At 39.8% G+C, this 24,557-nt stretch overlaps 1 protein-coding gene across 2 annotated transcripts in view; it reads left to right on the forward strand.

Moving 5' to 3' along the window:
* Positions 1-34: 34 nt before the first annotated feature.
* Positions 35-24,557, forward strand: part of slc22a21 (solute carrier family 22 member 21) — a 56,931-nt gene continuing 32,408 nt past the window's right edge. The window contains exons 1-2 of one of the 2 annotated variants that reach the window (XM_052536448.1): positions 35-597; positions 1,170-1,273. In XM_052536448.1, coding sequence (XP_052392408.1) covers positions 193-597; positions 1,170-1,273 — 509 coding nt within the window. In that variant the 5' untranslated portion in view covers positions 35-192. The remainder of the gene's footprint in view (positions 598-1,169; positions 1,274-24,557) is intronic. The other variant, XM_052536447.1, reaches the window with a different exon arrangement.

Genomic DNA, 24,557 nt, shown 5'->3' on the forward strand with positions numbered 1-24,557 from the left:
CAACACTATCGTGTCTGCACTACAACTTCTACATCAGCACTGTCAGAGAAACAGCTCCGTTACTGAAAACATGCGGAGCTGTCGGTAAACGAACAGATGCGAATCCGTGTGTTTGTCTCCTCCCTCCCATCTGAGTCTGAAAGCCGGACTGAAGCCACTGAAAGCGCATTTACTCTGAACGCTTAGACAGCCATGAACTTCCCAGACTACGATGACAGCACCGCATTCCTGGGAGACTGGGGCCCTTTTCAAAAAACAGTCTTCTTTCTCTTGTGTTTGAGTATTATTCCGAATGGCTTCACGGGTCTATCCATGGTTTTCATGGGCGACACACCCGCTCATCGCTGTCTCATCCCCGCAGCTCTGAATATCACGGACGAATGGAGAAACGCGACTATTCCTCTGGAGGAGGACGAGCAGAACCGGGATTCTCGTTTCAGTAAATGTTCTAGACACCGAATAGACGTCGTGAAAAACTATTCGGACCGAGGTTTGCTCCCGTGGGTGGATGTGAATGTCTCGGATATTCCTCGAGAGGGCTGTCTGGACGGCTGGGAGTATGATACAGGAACATACATCTCCACGATCGTTTCAGAGGTTCGTTTCAAATCCAACCTATAGTGTTTTCTATTACTGTGCGAGGCGGAAGTTCAGGTTCGGATGTAGCGGCAGTTGTGACGCTTTATTCCGGTCAACATTTGCACGAGTAGCCTTTTTTTTTTTTTTTCTGTATAAATGCATGCCTTAAGGTATTGAATACAAAAGCGATTGAACTTCCACTGTTGCTGACCTGGTCAGTGAAAACATGCTGACCATGATGCGTGGGGCATGTTGTCACAATGGGAACCTGCTTATTTATTCAAATGCATGCATTTAAATCAGTTATAGGGTATTGTTTTTACAGCTATATTTAAACAGTAAGTAAATTATTTGAATATAACAAGTCATAAAACAGCACAAATGTAAAGGACAACATAAAAAAAATCAAACCATTTTTTGGAACAAATGAAAATTTATAACAAAGATAAATGTGATCGCTGTAATTTGTCACTTCCACACACATAGGCTTTCATGAGCAATACTCTTGTGCTGAAAACAGACTTCATTATATAATGTTTACTTGTTAATATTTTTTATTTACTTGTTAATATTTTTTATTTTTTTCGCAGTGGGACCTGGTGTGTTCAGATGACTGGAGGGCTCCGTTGACCTCCTCACTCTTCTTCTGTGGTGTTTTGACTGGTTCAGTGATGTCTGGGCAGATGTCGGACAGGTTAAAAACATCAAATCTTTTTTTCACATATGAATACTATAATTCATAAATGATTGGTAGAAAGATCCCATTTAACAAAGAACATCCTGATGGTGTTGTTATTTCACTAGTAGTGCTGAAATGATTAGTCGATATTATCAACAACACTGACAATAAAGAAAGAAGACTGATTTTGTCTCCTACTGTGACAGCTGCCTGTAATGAGCATCAGTAATGTTTGCACCAGACTGAAATTTCATCTAACATTTGGGGGCACAGTAGACAAAATCTCTCAAGAGCAATATTTGAATGGGACACAAATAATCCAGCAAAATTTGTACTTGTAAGGATATGTATACACAGAGGAGAGCCATACTACTATTAGTGCACCAGCAGACCATAAAACATTAGACAACTTCAAGCTGTTGTGGCCGCGCCGAGACAGCGCTCTGTGTCTGTTGTAGACAGTACTATCTGTCACAGTGTTGTTAAGTCCAGGTTTTCTCGTGGAATTGGGCTACTTTACAAGTTTTGTTGCAGGGTTTTTTCCATATCTGGCCCCGGGTTGAAGTGACCCCAATAATGTGTATTTTAGCCCCCAAAAAGCGATTGTTACCGGGGGACCCCTCTTTTAGTTTGTTTTGTTGTGAACACTTGGCAACCCTTTCTGTCAAGCAGGTACTAACGGACTCATCAAAAAATACATTGGCACCATGTATTAAAGAGAAAATAATAACTTCTTCCAATTTTTAAGTGAATAAAATAGCGATAAACAGCCTTACGTACTGGAGTTCCACAACTATTGACACCTTTCTCACCAAACATCATATATATATATATATATATATACATATATATATATATATATATACATATATGCATATATATATATATATATATATATATATATATATATATATATATATATATATATATATATACATACATACATATATATATATATATATATATACACATACATACATTATTTCATCAGGCTTTATTTTAAATATCTAAAGGTCATTATTTATGTGCTTTTTATTAATCTAATAGTGCAGCAACATACATTTTTTTTTGTATTTATATTAATTTACACATATTACCTCTGACCTGTTAGGCTAGTATTAAGACCACTGAGCTACAGTAAACGTGATTTATAAAGACCACTGATCTACAATAAAATAATAGAGTAATTAAGACAAAGATCGTTGTGTAGTGATTTATTTTAAATTGTTCTTAGTTAATATAATCAAAGGCCTTTAAAAATCCTTGAAGTACACTGGCTTATATATTCAAACGCAGAGCTCAATGCTAGGGTTCAAAACTGTACTTGCCCTGCTAAAAATAAAAACATAAAAATAAAATTGCTATTGTTTTCTTTGTAAATAAGCTGCAATCTCATTTCACAATTCCAATTTCAATACCACAATAAACACTATTAACACTATTACAACTATTAGGTTCAAACATTAATGAAGACAAGTGAACAGTCAGTAATAAAATAAGAAAAAAAGATCATAAATAGCACCATTTTCAGGTACATATACTGCATATCCAAATATAAAATACTTCACTTAACAAACACACACACACACACACACACACACACACACACACACACACACACACACACACACACACACACACATACATACATTTATATATATATATATATATATATATATATATATATACTTGTTAAAGCTGTTATTCAAGAGCAGTGAGTTATTTATCTTTGTCTTATGTTCACAATGACACAGACCAACAATAGGTATAAGGTTTCTCCCTGGCACTTTAAGAGATTTTTTTCTCAATTGATTACAAATTGAAAAAATATATCTCACATAAATTCTGTAAATATATAGAGACATAGCATGAGCTGGTATTATTAAAGGTTAAAAATAATTAAATGTAATGCAGTTTTCATTAAAATGAAAATTATTTAATGACAGGTGAAGATAATAAATATGTACTATAGTGCACATATTTAGCAAAATTCTCCCTTTCTTACGGCTATTTTTCAATCTCAACTAACCTTGCTATCGTCTTTAAACGGCTTTCTTGAGGTAAATGTAACGTGTGACATAATTGTTCTCCTGCCGTTTTGACTGATGACTGATTGATCGATATTATTTATGAGGCATATATACATTTCTGTAAGTTGTTCTGTATCTTTAAACAGAAAGTAACAGATAATTGGTTTACTTGAACTGAGGCGGTAAAGCGATCTGTCACGTCACATTTTCTAACGCCAAAACGGTATTGTCTGAATTTTGTAATAAAATGGATAGAACCTGAGAGCTGAGAATTTTAAATGTAATTTATATAGATCAGTGAGTGGTGGCATATTACAGCTGGAATATCCTAACTTTTTGAAACAAAATAATGCAGTAGCTTACGTGTATCATTACATTTCTGTCTCACCTCAGCAGTCAAGTCCCGCCCTGCTGACGTCTTCACGTAAGTCTTTTGCCTTCCAGCAATGATTTATATATCTTAACACATTTGGTGGCATCTGCCTCAAGTGCTTGTCTTTTTTTCTCTCTCAACGTTCGGCCCCTCCTTTAAGCTTCGATATTTTATTATTTAACATATTGAATTTCGTTGCAGCTGTAAAGCGACCGCTTTTCAAGGCTAGAACTTGATTCTGATTGGCCAATGAGCAGTGAACACGTCACGTCTCGCAGCCGCATCAGCATCATGCGCACGCGTTGTTTTATCTGTTCTTTATACTGCTTTTTTTATGTTTTAAATAAATTATTGCGACTAACGTAAATAAATAAAAAAAGCATCATGCAGGTTAATGGGAGAGACACATAAGACCGGAATTGTACCATACAACAATATAATTACGAATATATTTGCGATTTTTAATGATTTAAAAACAAAATACATAACGCACCGGCACAACCAGACCGTGGCCCACCGGGAATCTCCCGGTAGTCCCGATGGCCAGTACATGCCTGTGTATATATGTATATATAATACTCACTGTAATCTAGCATTTTCTCTAAAAAAAATCCTATCATCATCAGCGCACATTGAATCTTGGGATCTAGTCATAACCCTGACCCTGGGCCTAAAGGATCCATCAGTTGTATTCTACATTACCCAGGATTCTTAGTAGGACTGGATGTTAAAGATCCCTAACTTTCAGCACAGCAATTGAATGGGGATGTCATCTTGTGTGGGGTGAAATTTCTCATGGTGCCATCAGTGTGACACATCTTATGTTGTGTGCCCGACCTCATTGGGTGTTTCGGCCACTTATCACAAGACACCCTCTGCCGGGGGTTGGCCCACCATGGTTTGATCAGACCCGGGTGTGTGTCGCACGGTGGTGGCACCATGCGATCATTTGGCAGCCCATGTTGCATCCCTACGTTTCAGCCACAGCCAGTGACTGCTCCGTTCCGCTACAGTGGCAAGTTCTTTGATTGCCCTCCGCATATCGCAGCCTCTTCCGCTCAAATGCCTCGTCAATGGCATCCTCCCATGGGACAGTCATTTCAAGGATGAAGACACGCCGGCAGGACTTGGACCAAAGGACAAGGTCTGGGCGCAGATTGGTTGCTGCTATTTCAGGTGGCAAACACCTCAGCACTTGGTTGTGGCGCCAGGTGTACCTTCCTTGAGTTAGGCTTGTCTTACAACCCACCAGGATGTGTTTGAGAGTTGCTGGGGCTGCACCTGCACACAGCGGACAGGCTGGGTCCTCTTTATACCAGAGATGTAGGTTGGTTGGGGAGGGCAGGACGTCGCATGTGGCCCTGATGATGAAACTTAGTCTATTAGCCTCCATACCCCACATCTCACTCATGTGATTTTTCTCCTCTCCACGCCATCCCACTTCATCCAACGGCCTTGCTGGGCTTGGGAGACAGCCTTGGCACACCTGGCTGCTTCCTCCTGGTGGCGCACCTCCTCCACCACCATGTGCTGCCGTTCGGTTGGAGTAGCCTTTTGACATTTGGGTGTTGCTGCTTCGAATCCAAGGCCCCCTCTGCCATGTTGGACCTGCCCCACTATATCCCGGTGTTTGAGTGCAGCCTTTGCCGCCGCAACCGCTGCCGACAGCTTCCATTTCCTCCCCGTTGCTAGGGTAGGAGCAGCACCTCTGACGACTGGATCCCGGAATTCTGTGAGAGTCATTTCCAGCCTTGATTTGGCACATTTTGATTGGCAGGGAGAGGGCTCCATTGCCATACAGGCCAATGCTGGTAAGGCATCTCGGCAGTCCCAGCCACTTCCTCATTTGTGCATTCATTAATCTCTCCAGTCTACTGGCATGGGAGAGCGTGACCTCATAGATAGAAATTGGCCACATAAGACGGGGCAGCAGCCCAAACTGAAAGCACCACAGCTTCAGCTTCCCTGGGAGAGCAGTGTTGTTGATCTTCTTGAGGCCGCTGATTGTATCCTGCCTGAGTTGCTCTACCTGCTTCGAGTCTTTGAGTTCTGCGCTATACCAGCGGCCGAGGCTTTTGATGGGCTTCTCCAGAACTGTTGGTATTGGCTCGTTGTTGACCTGGAACCTTTCATTGGTAAGCTGGCCCTTGACAATGGAGATACTGCGGGATTTGCTGGGTTTAATCTCCATTCTTGCCCATTTGATGTTTCCTTGGAGTTTATCCAACAGGCGTTTGGTGCATGCATTTGTTGTTGTTACTGTCGTCATGTCGTCCATGTACGCCCTGATTGGAGGAAGACGCAGCCCGCTCTTCAACCGCTCCCCTCCTACCACCCATCGGGATGCACGAATAATGAGCTCCATTGTAATGCCAGTGGAGATATAGTGCAGCCCACCATTATGCCTATCTCGAGGTGCTGCCAGGCAGTTGTACTGGCCTGTACTGTCACACAGAATTGAAGATCCTGGAAATAGGCTTTGACCAGCCTTGTGACACCCTCTGGGACTTGGAAGAACTTGAACGCAGTCCACAGAATTTCATGCGGCACTGACCCAAAGGCATTGGCGAGATCCAAGAAAACCACATGCAGGTCTTTCTTCTCCTTCTTGGCTGTCTGTATCTGGTGCCAGATGACATTTGTGTGTTCCAAGCATCCTGAGAATCCACTTATCCCTGCCTTCTGCACTGAGGTGTCGACAAAGTTATTCTTCTGCAAGAACACAGAGAGCCTCTGGGCCACAACACTAAACAATATTCCTACCTTTCACATTCAGGAGGCTGATCTGGCGGAACTGATCGATGGTTGAGGAATTATTTTCTTTGGGAATCATGATTCCTCCTGCTCGTCGCCATGCCTTTGGTATAATTCCTTTTTCCCATGCCACTTTCATGAGCTTCCAGAGGTACTTCAAGACTCCTGGCGCGTTCTTATAGAGCCTATATGGAACGCCATTGGGCCCAGGGGCTGAGGCTGTTCTTGCCCACTTTACTGTGCTCCTCACTTCACTCACGCACAAGTTGGAGGTCTTGCTTCCAGCTGGTGCTCGGGTGGTTGAATTGGCGGCATATCATCCGGGATGCTGGCTGGCACAACCCTCTGATTGTCAGAGTAAGTCTTCCTCAGGTGTTTCTCTAGTTCTCTTAAGGGTACTTTGAGGGTCCCAGTTTTCTCCTTGACAAAGAGGTCTTTGACAAACTTATAGGGATCTCTGTAGAAGGCAGTCCTCGTTCGTTCCTTCTTCTTATGCTGCTTTCTAAGACATTCTGCTCTTCACAGTGTTGCAATTCGCTGCTTGATGTCTCCCTGTAGTGCTTCAAGTCCTTTCCTTTCCACTTCTGTGGCCTTCCTCCATTGTTTTCTCAAATTCCTTCTTTCTTTCACCAATCGCTCAATCTCTTGTTGTCTTCTAGATTTGAGATTGACTGATGGGTTCTTCTGCGTCCCAAGGTTTTGGGTTGTACTTTTCATCCCAAATCTCACTGCTCCATAGCTGTAAATGATCTCTCCGATCTTGTCCAGTTTTCTTTCCACGCCCCCTTTCAGACCTTCTAGAAGATGGACGATGTCTGTGTCTGTGGTTTCCCACTCCTTTTTCTGGCAGGATTTAGGCCACAAGATTTGAGGCTTCCGTCCATTCATCTTCTTCTCTACTGCTGTCTGTTGTTGGATGGGTTCTGGACTCATGTCCGTTGGTGGCTCTGTGCTTGGTTGAGCTTCGTCTGGGGTTCTGATACCCTGTGGACTGTGGTGAATATCCTGCCACTGGGCTTCACTCGACTGAATTGCCCTACCTCTGAGAAAGTAGTGGTCAATGCGAGGCCCCTCGCTAGGCTCTCTCAGGCACTTTTTTCTGCCCTGGTGGATTTTGAGACCCTTCTCTGATGTTATCTTTTTCCAGCCACAGATGCAGCTTTGAAGCTTGTGTCCTGCCAGTACTGTTACTCCATCAACTCCCATGCTGAACATTTGATTCATAGTCATAATCCATTCCAGGGTCTGTTACCGTGTGATCTACCGACGAGTCATCTTCCGCCCCCGCTCTCGCAGACTCAAGAGGCATTTTTTCTTTTGAACTTTCCGTAGCCATAGTTGGGTGGGTCCAGGTCACTATGTAGTGCAAGGACCCTGCTTACACGGGTAGCTAACCCATGCTAGCCCCGTTGGGGTCTGTTCCCTCCTGCCAGCAGTCTCTTCAGGCCGTCACCAGGTCTTTCCTGGGATACAGAGATAATTATTGCACAATATAGATTTCCTCGATAAACGATAACAAGAGTTAGATAAAAGTTTGATATAATGTGGCAAAGCCAGAATGAAAGGTGCTAGTCATTTGAAGCACGACACTTGGAGCGTATATCTGCTCGGATTAAAGTACAACAGAAGAAAAGTGATATGTGCTGTTGATTATATTTTGATCGAATCATCATGTGGTGACCTGAATGAGAGAGTTAGGCTTTCTTTATTATGTCAACAAGGTGAAAAATACAAGATCTGGTGTTTTTGGCATTATCAGAAAGATGTTTTAAAAGTTACCTTGATGTAAAATAAAATGTGCAAAAAACTTGAATTTAGACACACAGACATGAAGAATCAGAATCACAATAATGCACTCTTAGCCCAAATTAGTTGACTTCACTTGAAATTTGTGTGGAAATCCCCATATATATATATATATATATATATATAAACAAATTACATTAACAAATGAACAAGCAGAATTTGAGATTTATTCGATTAAACATTGTTTCAAATAAATTGAAAAAAGAAAAGAAAAACTGATTTCAAGTGTTTTTTATGATAACATGACAATACATTAACCTTGTCAGCCACAGGAAAAGTAAATATAATCTTTGAAACAGCTTACTAACAATTGTAACTATTTTGTAGAAGAAACAGTATTCAACAGTATATGCAAGCCTCTGTAACTTTAAACTTGGCTGAAGAATTGTGTGAACACACATTAGCTGAGCGCTAAAAGCACTAATATTTAGTGAGAGAACACACTTTAATGTCTTATACAGAAAACACAAGTGGCTTCTCATGGATGCTTCTTGGATTTCCTTACATTGTAAGCTGTTTTGTTCTGTGTCTGCAACCTGGGTTTGGCACAAAATGAGAAGTACCTGTTGGATGAACTGGAATGTGTTCTTTATAGATTTAGGGTACACTGTAAAACCCGACAAGTAACTTAACTCAAACCGTTTGAGTAAACAGATATCCTTAAAAACCTGAAAAATTAGGTTTACTCAAACCGTTTGAGGAAACCGATTGCCTTAAACTGTTTAAGTACTCATTACTTAATTCAGTTGAGTTCACTGAAAGAAGATTTACATTGCAATTAAATAATTAAGTGATTAATTGAGTGATAATTGAGCATTAGTGATGAACACCTGCTGTTAACAAACAGAATTAATGAAGAAAAGAGAGAAAGGAACTACAGCTGACTTCAGACACAGCCTCACTCAAACCTGACAAGTTATGTTAACTCAAACCATTTGAGGAAACCGATTGCCTTAAACCATTTAAGTTTTAAAACTAACAGTTATAAGTACTCTTTATTTAATTCAGTTGAGTTCACTGAAAGAAAATATACATTGCAATTAAGTAATTAAATGATTAACTAAGTGCTGATTGAGAATTAGTGATGAACAGCTGCTGTTAACAAACAGAATCACTGAAGAAAAGAGAAACACAAGAACTACTACAACTGACTTCAGACACAGCCTTAGATGAAATCAACTGAAATAAAATACATGAAATCTCTCAGGATCTGATTAAACAACCCCCCAAACAGCATCACCAGCTCCACTTATTAATAACCAGACTGACTTTAATTCTGTCAGATGTCTACAGAAGATCTTATTGAGAATGAACTAAGGTTTAGATGTTGATTTATTGTTTCATTTAAAGTAACCATGTTAGAGATCAGTGTTTGCTTCAGTTGGGCTCTCAGTCAGTTCAGTTCAGTTTCAGTTTATTGTCCCCTAAGGGAAACTTGTCTTACAGCCAGGTAAACACACAGGTAGCACAACAGGTAAACACCACATACACATACAACAACAATACAAACTATTAATTAAAAACACTGTTACACTACTACTCATCTAGATCAAGAATTATGCAAGTTTAGCAACCGAATTGCACTTGGTATAAAAGAGTTCTTTGTCCTATTGGATTTAAAACGAGGTACTCTGAATCTCCGGCCTAAGGGGAGGACCTCAAAAGAACAATGAAGGGGGTGATTTACACAGTCCAATATGGCATCTGCTTTCCTCATAACCTGCCTCTCATAGATATTTGTCAAGGAAACCTGTGGGCATCCTATGGACTTACCAGCCACCTTTACAATATAGCTGAGGTTATTTTTCTCCCTCAGGCTGATGCCCCCATACCAGGCAATAAAAGCGAAAGTAAGAACAGATTCAATAAAAGATTTATAAAATAAAGACAGGATAACCTTATCAACATTAAAAGAGTTAAGCTTCCTTAGGAAGTACAATCGTTGTTGTCCCTTTTTACAGATCATCTCTGCATTTATGTTAAATTTGAGTTTATTGTCTATCACAGTGCCCAGATATTTGTACTGCTCCACTACCTCTATGCCGATTCCTTTTATATAGGTGGGTGGAGGACTACCTGATTGTTTTCTCCTAAAATCTATGAGCATATCCTTGGTTTTAGAGGTGTTAAGATGGAGAAAAGACCTGTCACACCAACTTACAAACTCATCGACCACTGGCCCATGCTGAGATTCATGTTTCTGCAGTAAACTGACAATAACTGTATCATCCGCATATTTCAGAATGTGTCTATTACTATACTGACTCCTACAATCGTTAGTGTAGAGGATGTATAGTAAAGGTGAAAGTACACAACCCTGCGGGGAGCCAGTGGAAGAGACACGCCTTCGAGAGAGACAACCATTCACCTTAACTCGCTGTGTTCTGTTAGTTAAAAAGTCCATAATCCAGCACACAAGATTACTCTCAATGTTAAATTCTGATAATAATTTACTGACTAAAACGTGTGGCTGGATAGTATTAAAAGCAGAAGAAAAATCCAAAAACAAGAGCCTGGCATGTGTACCAGGACCCTCTAGATGTCTATAGAGGAGATCTAAGAGTGTAATCTGGGCATCCTCTACCCCTCTGCTAGCCCTATATGCAAATTGCAAAGGGTCCAGGGCCCCACCCACCCTGGACAGCAGAAGCCGCTTAACAATCCTTTCAAATGACTTCATGACCAGTGAGGTCAATGCCACTGGTCTGAAGTCATTTAGTGTGCTCACAGAGTTGCCCTTCGCCACTGGAACTATGATAGACTCCTTCCAAGCCATTGGGACCCTTCCCTGTTTCCAGGACATCTCAAAGATGTTTGCAAACACCCCACAGAGCTGCTCTGAACAGCACTTCAACAATCTCCCAGTAATTCCATCCGGTCCTGGACTCTTATTTACCTTAATTCTCTTAAATACAGACCTAACCTCCTCTTTTGTAATTGAGAAAGGAATAGATTTTACCTGAGCTTGTTCCTCCATTAATTTCTTTAGTTTGTCTGAAAAGTCATGATTATCAAAACGTGAAAAAAAGGTGATCAATGCTTCAGATAACTCACTATCATTTGTATACATTGGCAATTGGACTGATTTTTTTTGTGTTTTTTGCAACCCTATCATTCTTTTCACCCCATCCCATGCTACCTTCAGGTTGTTACTGCCCAGTCTTTCCTCTATCTTATTTTTATATTGCAATTTAGCCTTCTTGATTTCTGCTTGGACCTCCTTCGTTGCCTCCCTAATTTCATGCTCATTCCCGTTATGAAAAGCACAATGCTTTTTCATTAATACTTGTTTCAATGAGCTAGTGACCCATGGCTTATTATTTGCATACACTTTGACATGTTTTTTGGGAATAATAGAATCCACACAAAAAGAAATATAGCAACATACAGCATCAACAACCTCATTGATATCCGAAGCAGAGTCAATGAAAACGGACCAATCGGTGCAGTCAAAACATCCTTGTAATTTCAGAACAGACTCTTCGTCCCAGATCTCAATCTCTCTAGTTTTAACTTCCCCCCTTTTGAGTATAGGTCTGTACACCGGGATGAGATTAATAGTACAGTGATCTGAAGATCCTATGGGAGCCAGAGGAGAGGCCTTATATGCCTCCTTAATTGAACCATAGCATTTGTCCAAAGTTTTATTTTTTCTAGTTGGACATGTGACATATTGATAAAAATTGAGGGATTTACTCAGTTTGCAATTATTAAAATCCCCCATAAGCAGACATGGGGCATCCGGGGAAAGAGATTGAAGTCTTTGAGTCACTTTACGAATTATATCGGCAGCAGTTTGTGTGTTTGCTTTGGGGTGAATATATATTACAGTCACAAATATCTGGGGAAATTCTCTCGGGAGATAGAACGGACGAACGGAGATGGAAAGCAGTTCGATGTCAGGAGTGCATATCTTTTCCCTGACGGTGATGTTGCTACACCACCGCTGGTTTATATATACACACACTCCACCACCGTGAGATTTCCCTGTGACTTCAGAGTCTCTATCCATCCTAACAGGCGCCCCAAAACCGCTGATCGATAAGTCCGTGTCGCTGTCTTTAGACGACAGCCACGTCTCACTGAAAGCCATAATACAGGCGTTCCTGTATTCCTGTAGATAGTTCGAATTTGCTTGTAGCTCATCGATCTTATTTCTAAGTGACTGAGCATTTGCAAATATTATTGAAGGGAGCGGAATACGTTGTAATTTTTGTTGTTTTAACCGGAGTCGTACGCCACCTCTCTTTCCTCGCTTCCTCTCTTTACGAGAGTTTTTGCAACCATTTCCAGGAGACCTGGGCCTAGAGATCTCGGCTAGAATATCTTCAGATACAAGCGGGTCCCAGTATATATTTCCCATAAGCGGATTGTCCCATCTCATCAAACATTCCCGAGAGTATGTCCTTACCGGCTCACGTTGCTGGCTGTGTTCGCCTTGGACATAATAAATCCATAAAGTCCATAAAATGACAACGTAGTATATCTCCATGGTGACTGCTTAATGAACAATCGTATCTAGTCCATTTTCATTCAAACAACGAGTCAAAACAAAAAACTTATTTAGCACTTTTTGACAAACAAACGCAGACAACAACACACCTGCTGCTGGTCGCTACAAGAGCAGCGCCCCCTAGGAATTCAGTTGGGCTCTTGACCCTTGATTTCTGTCTTAGTCTTTTTTCTGGCTATTATAACTATGTGTTTCTAAAACACTATGTTGTAATTCAAAAGCCCAGAAAAAATGCCATCAGGTGTTCACATGTACCTAGGTGTAGGTTGTTATACTTTATATAGGTGATTTATAGGGAGCAGTTTCTCCCTATTGCTGGAGTTTTGTCTTCAAAATGATTATTTAGATTTTGGTAACATGGGCTTTTAATGTAGGAACAAAAGTTTATGATGTTCCATTAAAAACAGTTGACAAAAATGAAAAAAATGAAACAAACAAACAAACAAAAAGAAAATCTGCTGTTAGTTTACAAACCTGATTCCAAAAAACTTGGGACACCCTTACAAATTGTGAGTAAAAAGAGAATGGATTTACAATTTACAAATCTCAAGGTCTCAAAGGGAGACACTTTTTGAAATGTCATGCCAAATATTGGCTTATTTTGGATTTCAAAAGAGCTACACATTCCAAAAAAGTCAGGTCAGGTAGCAATAATAAGCCGGAAAAGTTAAATGTACATATAAGGAACAGCTGGAGGACCAATTTGCCATTTATTAGGTCAATTGGCAACACGATTGGGTATAAAAAGAGCCTCTCAGAGCGGCAGTGTCTGTCAGAAGTAAAGATAGGCAGAGGATCACCAGTTCCCTCAATGCTGCGGTGAAAAATAGTGGAGTGTGTTGCCCTTTAAAAAATGTAAGTTTCAAATATCAGCTTTAATTATTTTTGGTAAATATTTTCAAGTGAAAATTTGAAGCTCATAATTACTTTTTCTTTGTCTAACTCATTTGTAAAAATTACATTTTTTGTTTCATGTGATGAAGTCACTTCCTGTTTAGTCACTTCCTATTAGTTAGTTCTGCATGAAAAACAAAGAGACAGACATGCTGTGCTCTCTCTGATAATCCGTAGCATCCACTTAAAAGCATCATAGAGGCAACGCCGTAAGTTCATTATGACACTAGATACATTAAAGATCACATATTAGTGATGATTTTGTTAAAAAGTTAAGTTTCGAGTTTTGATAAGTTACTAAAAATTGTTTTTTACCATTGTATACAATCTCTCAGCAATGCTATAACCAATGTAATCGCTGCTATAAAAGAGAACAGTAGTTTATCTTTATGTTTAAGTAATTTATAATGCTATGTTAGTCAAGACACTGGACACTGAATATTTCTGTATTGTTTTATTACAGTTTTCACCACAAATTTTAATGAGGAAGAGTGACCGTAAATGATCAAATTTAATACGACTCTTTCTTCAGTAGCTATGGTTTAACTTGGTGTTTAGTCAGAGTTTCAACACACTGCACGAGAACATTAAAGTGAAAAGGCAACATTTGATGTTAAAGTGGTTAAGATGGCCACAAGCAGCAAGTCGTCTGTGTGCAGTGCAAGAAGTGGCAAGTCATCTGCGTCACCGGTGAGTGCACCCCGGGCCTGAGCCAGAGCTGAAGCCGCCAAAGTGACAGCATCATATGCCAGCCAAGAGGCTAAACTTAAAATGGAAAAGGCCACGAGAGAAGCTCAAAATCTGCTGGAAACAGTATGAAGAGACACCGAGTTGGAAGTGTTAACGCTACAACGAGAAGCTGAAGCAGCTGCTGTGGAGGCACAAGTGTTGGATGATGCTGAATTAGCAATGTGTGTTGCAGTTGAAAGAGGAGGCTCTGAATCTTAAAAGTTGAAAGTTAAAATTGAACCTACCAGTGAATTTGTCAATTCTCAGATTAACCTACAGGATCATGCTCCCCCTCCACTCTTATTAGCCTTACCTGCGCTCCTCCATTTCATGCTGACTCACATACCAGCTTTGTAACATGGAGTCGAGCTGCGAAAGACACTTCTAGAGCATAGGCTATCATAAATGAACCAAAGTCTGAAAAAGGTGAAATGCACATACCTGCAACAAACTTATCTTATCTGTCTTCAGGTGTGATTAAATCTGTAGTTGGGAGGACCACCCCCATAATGGATACACCTGCTAAGCCTTACTATGCTCAATACATTCCTCCAGCTAACACACCACCTCAGGCAGAGCCTTTGGCACAGTATTTAGCTCGACGAGACCTCGTTAGTTCCGGACTATACCAATTTGTCGATAAGCCTGAAAATTATTGGTCATGGTATTCCTTATTCACCATTGCAGCTTGTGTAATTCACCTCACAGCAACCCAGGAATTAGACCTCATGACTAAATGGCTGGGAAAGGAAACTAGTGAAACGGTGAAGCGGATCCGCTCAGTGCATGTCAGTAACCCCAATCTTGCATTACACAAAGCATGGGAAGGACAACGTGAGTGTTATGCAGCACCAGAAATCATTGAAAGGTCACTGTTTCAGCGATTGGACAGTTTTCCAAGGATTTCAGCTAATGACCACATCAAATTACGTGAACTCTTGGATTTGCTTATGGAAATCCAAGGTGCTAAAGAAGATGGTTATCTAACAGGTCTGTCATATCTTGACACTTTCACGTGGAATCGCATCAATTGTAGATAAGCTTCCATATGGGCTTCAGGACAAGTGGGTGACTTCTGGGTCATGGTACAAGGAAGAAAATCATGGTCGCTTTCCTCCCTTTGAGTATTTCTGTAACTTTGTGTGCTGCGAAGCAAAGAAGCGAAATTACCCTAGCTTTATGCATCAAAGCAGTGTTATAACAACTACAAAAGTATTCCAAGGACTTGGCCATCAAAGCCTACGTAATTCTGGAAGACCAGAGCAATCGTTCATTAGCTAGACCAGAATTCTTTGAGCTGTTCAATGTGGAGAGTGAACAATGCTCATATCATCTCAGAACTTGCTCTGGCACCATAGAAACATCTGGCAGGAAAGCATAAGGATTTCTGATCGAGTCCCTGGATGGGACAGTTCTCATTTCCCTTCCATCACTCATTAAGTGTCATGACAACATGAACAATCGATCTGAGATTCCAACGCCAAGTGCAGTCCTTCACCAGCCTCATCTCCTTCACATTGCCAAGCACATTCCAGAACTAGAACCAGAAGCAGAAATACTTTTGCTACTCGGAAGAGATGTTATCAGGGCACACATAGTTAGGTGGCAGGTTAATGGACCAAACAACGCCCCCTTTGCCCAATGACTAGACCTGGGCTGGGTAGTAATAGGAGATGTGTGCCTGGGTAATGTACATAGGCCAACGGTCAACACATTCAATACCAATGTGCTGCAAAGAGGTCGCCATTCAATTTTTCAACCCTGTACGAGCTTTATACAGATCAAGGAGATGCAGCAAAGTAGTAGCATGTCTACCAAAGCAACTGAAAAGACGATTGGACAGACAGTGTTCAGTAGAACTGAACATGACAACAAACCTGGTCCATCCATGGAAGACACAGCTTTCCTAAAAATAATGGACACTAATGTCAACAGAAACGATGCTAAAAGCTGGGTAGCTCCTTTACCGTTCAGAGAACCACGCTAAAATAAAACTAGCCGCTGAAAACCTTCCTAGAACATTAAACATTTCTAGGTGCACAGCAAAATCTCCAGTGTTAATTTAACACTCTTAGTGTGGAGTCTGTGGACTCAAATAAACTCTGAAGCAGTGTTAAAAGTAAAACACTGAAGCAGAGTTGAAGTTATTGGGATAATTAAGAAATTAATTGGGTCATGATTGACCATTATTGAAAACACCTGATGTTAACAAGCAGACTCACCAAACGAGAAAATCACAATTTGTGTGTCACCATTATAGTGCTCAGTGTTTACTGTAGACTTTTTTGTTGCTGTGGTAACAGAATTATAACATACAGACCAGAGCAAAGTCAATCATGTGTGTTATTGTTTGTGGTTTGAACTAATTGTCATGTAGTGATCTGAATGCATGAGTTCAGATTTCATTAATGTATACATAAATTAAGTGAAAAAAAAAAAAGATAGCAGTCCATAATTTTTGGCACAATATGACGTGTTTTTAAAAGTTAGTTCTACATAAAGAAATAATTATTTAGTTTAGAAACACAGGCATCAAGAATCAGTGTGAGCATCACAACAACGGTGACCATCAAAAAAAGCATGTTGTAGCCAATGTCATCCATGGCTCCCATCATGCATTGCGGCATGAATAAATTATGAGCTGAAATGTCTTTTTAACGTTTTATTCTAACTATATTTTATTTTTGCTGTTTTTATGTGAATTTTTAGTATCTAGTTTTGTGATGTTCAGAGAAGATCTGTTTAAAAAAAAAAAGTGACATGACATTCAGCCAAGTATGGTGACCCATACTCAGAATTCGTGCTCTGCATTTAACCTATCCAAAGTGCACACACACAGAGCAGTGAACGCACACCTGGAGCAGTTGGCAGCCATTTATGCTGCGGCGCCTGGGGAGCAGTTGGGGGTTCAATGCCTTGCTCAAGGGCACCTAAGTCGTGGCATTGAAGGTGGAGAGAGAACTGTAAATGCACTCCCCCACCTACAATTCCTGCCAGCCCAAGACTCGAACTCACAACCTTTCGATGGCAAATCCAACTCACTTACCATTATGCCATGACTTCTCAATGCTGTTTTTCTCGGTTGGTGATGATGCTTGTTAACATCAGGTGTCTTCAATAATGCTCAATCATAACTCAATTAACTTCTTAATTATCTAATTAACTTCAACTCTGCTTCAATGTTTTACTTTTAACACTGCTTCAGAGTTTATATGAGTCCACAGACTCCACACTCAGAGTGTTAAATTAACACTGGAGATTTTGCTGTGTGGGTAGAGGAAGTTGGAACAGAATCAGATCCTGCTACAACAGGTTTAATATTGACCCTGATCATTTCTTCTTAGGTCACGGTTTCCGTATAACCCTTTATGGGTTAAAGCAAACTCATCAGCCATTACAGCTGCATCAAACAATTTGGAAAACTTTTGTTCATTTATGTAGCCAGAACTGCTGGGACACAATTTTTTAACTCCTCTAAGAGAATCAAGTCCCTAAGCTGCTCTTTAGTCTCAACTTGCTTGGAAGCACTCTACCTAACAAACAGTGTTGGGTATAGTTACTTTGGAAAGTAGTTAGTTAGGTTACAACGTTACCGTCAATTAAAAGTAATCAGTTATGATACAGCGTTACCTATTCATAAAAGTAACGCGTTAGAGTACTCATACGTTACCAAAAATTAAAAGCCGTTTGCAGCGGCTCACACATGACAGACACAGCCCCCGGCCCCTTTAAATGCACCTAGAAGTCGTGACTCCCGACAATGAATAACGTCAGTCATCCGACTAAATTAACACTGCAGGATAACAATAACAGGAAAGACAGTCAGCAATAGGCTATTCCACATGGCGTTTTATTTATTTATTATCACAGAACATATTATTAATCAAAATTTGCACCTACCCAGCCCGGGTAGCCTAGGCTACTGTATATTATGAGCACCACAAGATAACTCCTGATTTTTCTTTAACTTTAAATAATGCAGTTATCAAAGTACAATTATGCTTACTTGTAAACACAACCTTAAACAGGCTTGCAGATTTAAATCCATTTAGAAATGATGAACAATCAGCCAGCCAACGATCTAACAGAAATTAACAGCTGCCTTTCAAACAAAAATGATAACAAACCGAATTAAATCCTTCACCGCCACACAGGCAAATGACAAATCGCTTAATAGCCGAACTAATTATTATTAAAGTGTCACTCACAGTCACAAGCCTAAATTCGCTTTAACACAGTCCTCTTACATTTACTCTTCAAAGTAGTGATTAAAACGTAGCGTTAAATTTGAGGTAGAATTTTTGGCGGTCGACAGAAGCTTTTCACCAACGCAGAGTGTGCATTTTACCGTTATGTTCTTTTCTTTTTCGTTGACAAATTGAAAATAATGTGCGTACTTCCATAAACCAAAAGCTGTCCTCTCTGCTATCTTGCCGGAAGTTCGAAAAAAAAAAAAAAACACACACACAGGGTCAGGCGCAGGGCACAGACGCATCACAGCCATTGACTTTACGATCACAGAGCTTCGGCTCCGCTGATACATCCGCAGGTGGCACAGTAGACCTAGGACTACTGTCTGACAAAAAGCAGGCTGCAGTCGGGATTTTCCTTTCCTTAAAATAACGGATTACTTTTTTTAAAAAATAACGAAGTTACTGATTACTTACGCACGAAACTAACGCGTTAAGTTACACATTTCAGGAAAAAAGTAATTAGAGTACTCTAACGCGTTACTTTGTAACGCGTTACCCACAACACTGCTAACAAACATGTTCTCCTTTTCCCAAGCAAACTTTACAAACATCTACCTGTCGCTTTTGGTGTAATTTCAAAAGCGTTGTCGATATGCTTCAGGTACTAGCTCAAAAGCATGAATGATATGTTTTAACTGTATCATGCACAGCACTCTATTCTAAACTAAGTGATGAATAAACCTCTTGAGCTTTACCTGTAAGCACACACTGTAAAAGCAACATCCAAACGTCTTTTGGCCACTTCAATGATCTAGCGACTCTCTCATGTAGAGAAAGGAGGAACCATTTTAATATGCTTGCTAATATCAAAAACTTGCTCTTTCCTTTCAGAAGACTCAGAGGGTAACACAAAAGGTGAAAGAGGTGGCTGTCCTTCAGGTGTCCTGCCTGCCAAATCCAACAACATTTTTTTAAGGACAAAAGCACACTCATGCTCTCTTTCCTGTCCCTCAAGTTTCCTCAGCTCCAGTTCCCTTTCCAACTCCTTTTCTTTCAAAGCTTTCCTATCATGTTTTAGATGACACTTCACTACCTCCGGGTCTAAATCTTCTTCTCGTAACACCATCTCTTTTAACTTTACTTTACTGTCAACAATACCTGGATCCTGTAATTTTGCATATAAAACTCCCCTATCCTCTAAATTGCCCTTCAAGCTTGTTATGATAGACTCCTTAAGTTTTGTATCACTGCTACTGAGCTCTTTATTATAATGAGCAGCAATCAGCTGCTCTTTGGTGCACTTCTCAAGTGCTTCCTCCGAAAGGTTCTTTCAGAAATTCTTCCACATCGGAAGCCATGGCTAAAAAATCTAATCTTTCAAACCAGTAGCCACTTTAGGAGTTCACACTTATCTCCACAATATCCTTCAAATATTCTACACAAAAAAAGATTGAATTTACCCACAAAGCCATTTCCACAGAGCTACTGAAAGGTAATTTAATCTACACCAGTTAACACATCATAATCTCCTTCATGGAGTACTAATTCAAAAGTTTTACAAAAACCCTCTCCACAGGTAACATGTTAACAATTTAGTACTCTTACCCAAAAGAGACTTATTCATAAGTCACACAATCATACCCGAACTGCTGACAACATACAACAACATATTTACCACAAAACTTGTTACCTAATATATTGACATGTCTACGTACTTTAATTAATGGTGTTAAATTACTTTCCAATTTGAAGAAAGTGGGGATGAAAAAAAAGCTCTCTCAAATAAAATGTTTCACAAGCTCCCAGCATTAGTCATTGATTCTAAATACCACACCGATTGGCATGGATATATTAGAGAACAACTCTCTACTATACACACAATACTATACACACAAAAAACTAACCTCTCTAATCTTCAAAGGGTTACCAGGCTCTGGACCACTTTAAACGCTGAACTTTGTTACACCTGGTAAATACAAGGCCCTGAACAGCAACCCCCATCAGAGATTGGAACGTGCAAGTACTTCTGTCATTTAAGTGGGTAGAACAAAAGTCATCAAAATAGTTATTTGAGAATTGTCTTACTAGTCATATGGAGCGAAGTGTCCTGGAGATGTTGTCAGAGAGGAGTTCTGCTCTGAATCTGCTTGGGTGCAGGCCAGCAGCGCGAAAAAGCCTTGGATGCCCCCAGAAAAGATTCCAATTGTTCTTTACATCATGACAATAACCATTCATTTAAAGCAACAGGTGTACTGAACCTTTTGTGTCCTCATCGATACATGGGGAGTGGTCCTGACACGATGATCTTTGTCCTGGCAACAACAAAAGTGAATTTTGCATTTGATGACCCCTTTAATAATAATAAAAATCAATCCTTTTGTGTGGAGGCACAGCTGGCAATAAAGCTCTTTCTTATTGTGCATATCTTGGACTATATACAGGAAGTAAGCAAAAAGCACTCCCATTATAATCACTGAAGCTGTCAGAAAGTTATAGTTATAATAATACAAACCCGATTTCCAAAAAACACTATACAAATTGTGAAAAAAAAAAACAGAATGCAATGATGTGGAAGTGTAAAATTTCAATATTTGCTCAGGTTTAGGAATAGGAATGTTGTCCCATTCTTGTCTAATACAGGCTTCTAGTTGCTCAACTGTCTTAGGTCTTCTTTATCGCATCTTAGAAAATGTTTCACCCATAGAAAATGTTTTCTATGGGTGAAAGGTCTGGACTGCAGGCTGGCCATTTCAGTAACCGGATCTTTATTCTATGCAGCCATGATGCTGTAATTGATGCAGTATGTGGTTTGCATTGTCATGTTGTAAAATGCAAGGTCTTCCCTGAAAGAGACGACGTGAAGGGAGCATATGTTGTTATAGAACTTGGATATACCTTTCAGAATTGATGGTGCCTTTTCCAGATGTGTAAGCTGCCCATGCCACATGCACTCATGCAACCCCATACCATCAGAGATGCAGGCTTCTGAACTGAGCATTGATAACAGCTTGGGTTGTCCTTGTCCTCTTTAGTCCGGATGACATGGTGTCCCAGTTTTCCAAAAACTTCAAAACTTCAAAGTTAAATCAATCAATCAATCAATCAATCACCTTTATATAGTGCTTTAAACAAAATACATTGCGCCAAAGCACTGAACAACATTCATTTGGAAAACAGTGTCTCAATAATGCAAAATGATAGTTAAAGGCAGTTCATCATTGAATTCATTGATGTCATCTCTGTTCAGTTGAAATAGTGATCCACCATCAAATTGCTGATCCACCATCTGGTCTGGATACGTACTGGATCCGGGTGACTGCAGTGACCCTCTGATCTGGACACAGACTGGATCTGGTGGCTACGGTGACCTCGGAACAAGAGAGAAACAGACAAATATTAGCGTAGATGCCATTCTTCTAATGATGTAGAAAGTACGGTGTTATGTGAAGTGTTCCGGTTCCAGTTTACCTAATTAATGCAGCCTAAAAATCCTTTAACGGATTTGGATATTAAAAGCATATTAGTATGTTATGTGTATGCCAGGTTAAAGAGATGGGTCTTTAATCTAGATTTAAACTGCAAGAGTGTGTCTGCCTCCCGAACAATGTTAGGTAGGTTATTCCAGAGTTTAGGCGCCAAATAGGAAAAGGATCTGCCGCCCGCAGTTGATTTTGATATTCTAGGTATTATCAAATTGCCTGAGTTTAGAGAACGTAGCGGACGTAGAGGAGTATAATGTAAAAGGAGCTCATTCAAATACTGAGGTGCTAAACCATTCAGGGCTTTATAAGTAATAAGCAATATTTTAAAATCTATACGATGTTTGATAGGGAGCCAGTGCAGTGTGGACAGGACCGGGCTAATATGGTCATACTTCCTGGTTCTAGTAAGAACTCTTGCTGCTGCATTTTGGACTAGCTGTAGTTTGTTTACCAAGCGTGCAGAACAACCACCCAATAAAGCATTACAGTAGTCTAACCTTGAAGTCATAAATGCATGGATTAACATTTCTGCATTTGACATTGAGAGCATAGGCCGTAATTTAGATATATTTTTGAGATGGAAAAATGCAGTTTTACAAATGCTAGAAACGTGGCTTTCTAAGGAAAGATTGCGATCAAGTAGCACACCTAGGTTCCTAACTGATGACGAAGAATTGACAGAGCAACCATCAAGTCTTAGACAGTGTTCTAGGTTATTACAAATAGGGTTTTTAGGCCCTATGATTAACACCTCTGTTTTTTCTGAATTTAGCAGTAAGAAATTACTCGTCATCCAATTTTTTATATCGACTATGCATTCCATTAGTTTTTCAAATTGGTGTGTTTCACCGGGCTGCGAGGAAATATAGAGCTGCGTATCATCAGCATAACAGTGAAAGCTAACACCATGTTTCCTGATGATATCTCCCAAGAGTAACATATAAAGCGTGAAGAGTAGCGGCCCTAGAACTGAGCCTTGAGGTACTCCATACTGCACTTGTGATCGATATGATACATCTTCATTCACTGCTACGAACTGATGGCGGTCATATAAGTACGATTTAAACCATGCTAATGCACTTCCACTGATGCCAACAAAGTGTTCAAGTCTATGCAAAAGAATGTTGTGGTCAATTGTGTCAAACGCAGCACTAAGATCCAATAAAACTAATAGAGAGATACACCCACGATCAGATGATAAGAGAAGATCATTTGTAACTCTAAGGAGAGCAGTTTCAGTACTATGATACGGTCTAAATCCTGACTGGAAATCCTCACATATACCATTTTTCTCTAAGAAGGAATATAATTGTGAGGATACCACCTTTTCTAGTATCTTGGACATAAAAGGGAGATTCGAGATTGGTCTATAATTAACTAGTTCTCTGGGGTCAAGTTGTGGCTTTTTTATGAGAGGCTTAATAACAGCCAGTTTGAAGGTTTTGGGGACATGTCCTAATAACAATGAGGAATTAATAATAGTCAGAAGAGGACCTATGACTTCTGGAAGCACCTCTTTTAAGAGCTTAGATGGTATAGGGTCTAACATACATGTTGTTGGTTTAGATGATTTAACAAGTTTATACAATTCTTCCTCTCCTATAGTAGAGAATGAGTGGAACTGTTCCTCAGGGGGTCTATAGTGCACTGTCTGATGCGAAACTGTAGCTGACGGCTGAATGGTTGCAATTTTATCTCTAATAGTATCGATTTTAGAAGTAAAGTAGTTCATAAAGTCATTACTGCTGTGGTGTTGGGAAATGTCAACACTTGTTGAGGCTTTATTTTTCGTTAATTTAGCCACTGTATTGAATAAATACCTGGGTTTATGTTTGTTTTCTTCTAAAAGAGAAGAAAAGTAATCAGATCTAGCAGTTTTTAATGCTTTTCGGTAGGATATGCTACTTTCCCGCCAAGCAATACGAAATACCTCTAGTTTTGTTTTCCTCCAGCTGCGCTCCATTTTTCGGGCTGCTCTCTTTAGGGTGCGAGTATGCTCATTATACCATGGTGTCAAACTGTTTTCCTTAACCTTTCTTAACCGTAAAGGAGCAACTGTATTTAAAGTGCTAGAAAAGAGAGAGTCCATAGTTTCTGTTACATCATCAAGTTGTTCTGAGGTTTTGGATATGCTAAGGAATTCGGATACATCAGGAAGATAACTTAAAAAGCTGTCTTTTGTGGTAGAAGTGATGGTTCTTCGATACTTGTAACAAGAAGTAGAATTTACAATTTTGGCTATATGAAGTTTACACAGAACTAAATAATGATCTGAGACAAAACTAGAGACAAATTAGTGGGGAAGGGTTAGGAAGTTAAAAACAAAAACTTCAAAAGAACTTCAAATTTTAATTGCTCTGACCACAGAACAGTTTTCCACTTTGCCACAGTCCATTTTAAATGATCCAATATTTGGGATGAAATTTCAAAATGTCTCACTTTCAACATTTAATATGGTATCTATTTTCCATTGTGAATAAAATATAAGTTTATGAGATTTGTAAATTATTCCATTCCTTTTTTAC

This window comes from Carassius gibelio, chromosome A21, assembly GCF_023724105.1.
Source record: "Carassius gibelio isolate Cgi1373 ecotype wild population from Czech Republic chromosome A21, carGib1.2-hapl.c, whole genome shotgun sequence".
Taxonomy (NCBI): domain Eukaryota; kingdom Metazoa; phylum Chordata; class Actinopteri; order Cypriniformes; family Cyprinidae; genus Carassius; species Carassius gibelio.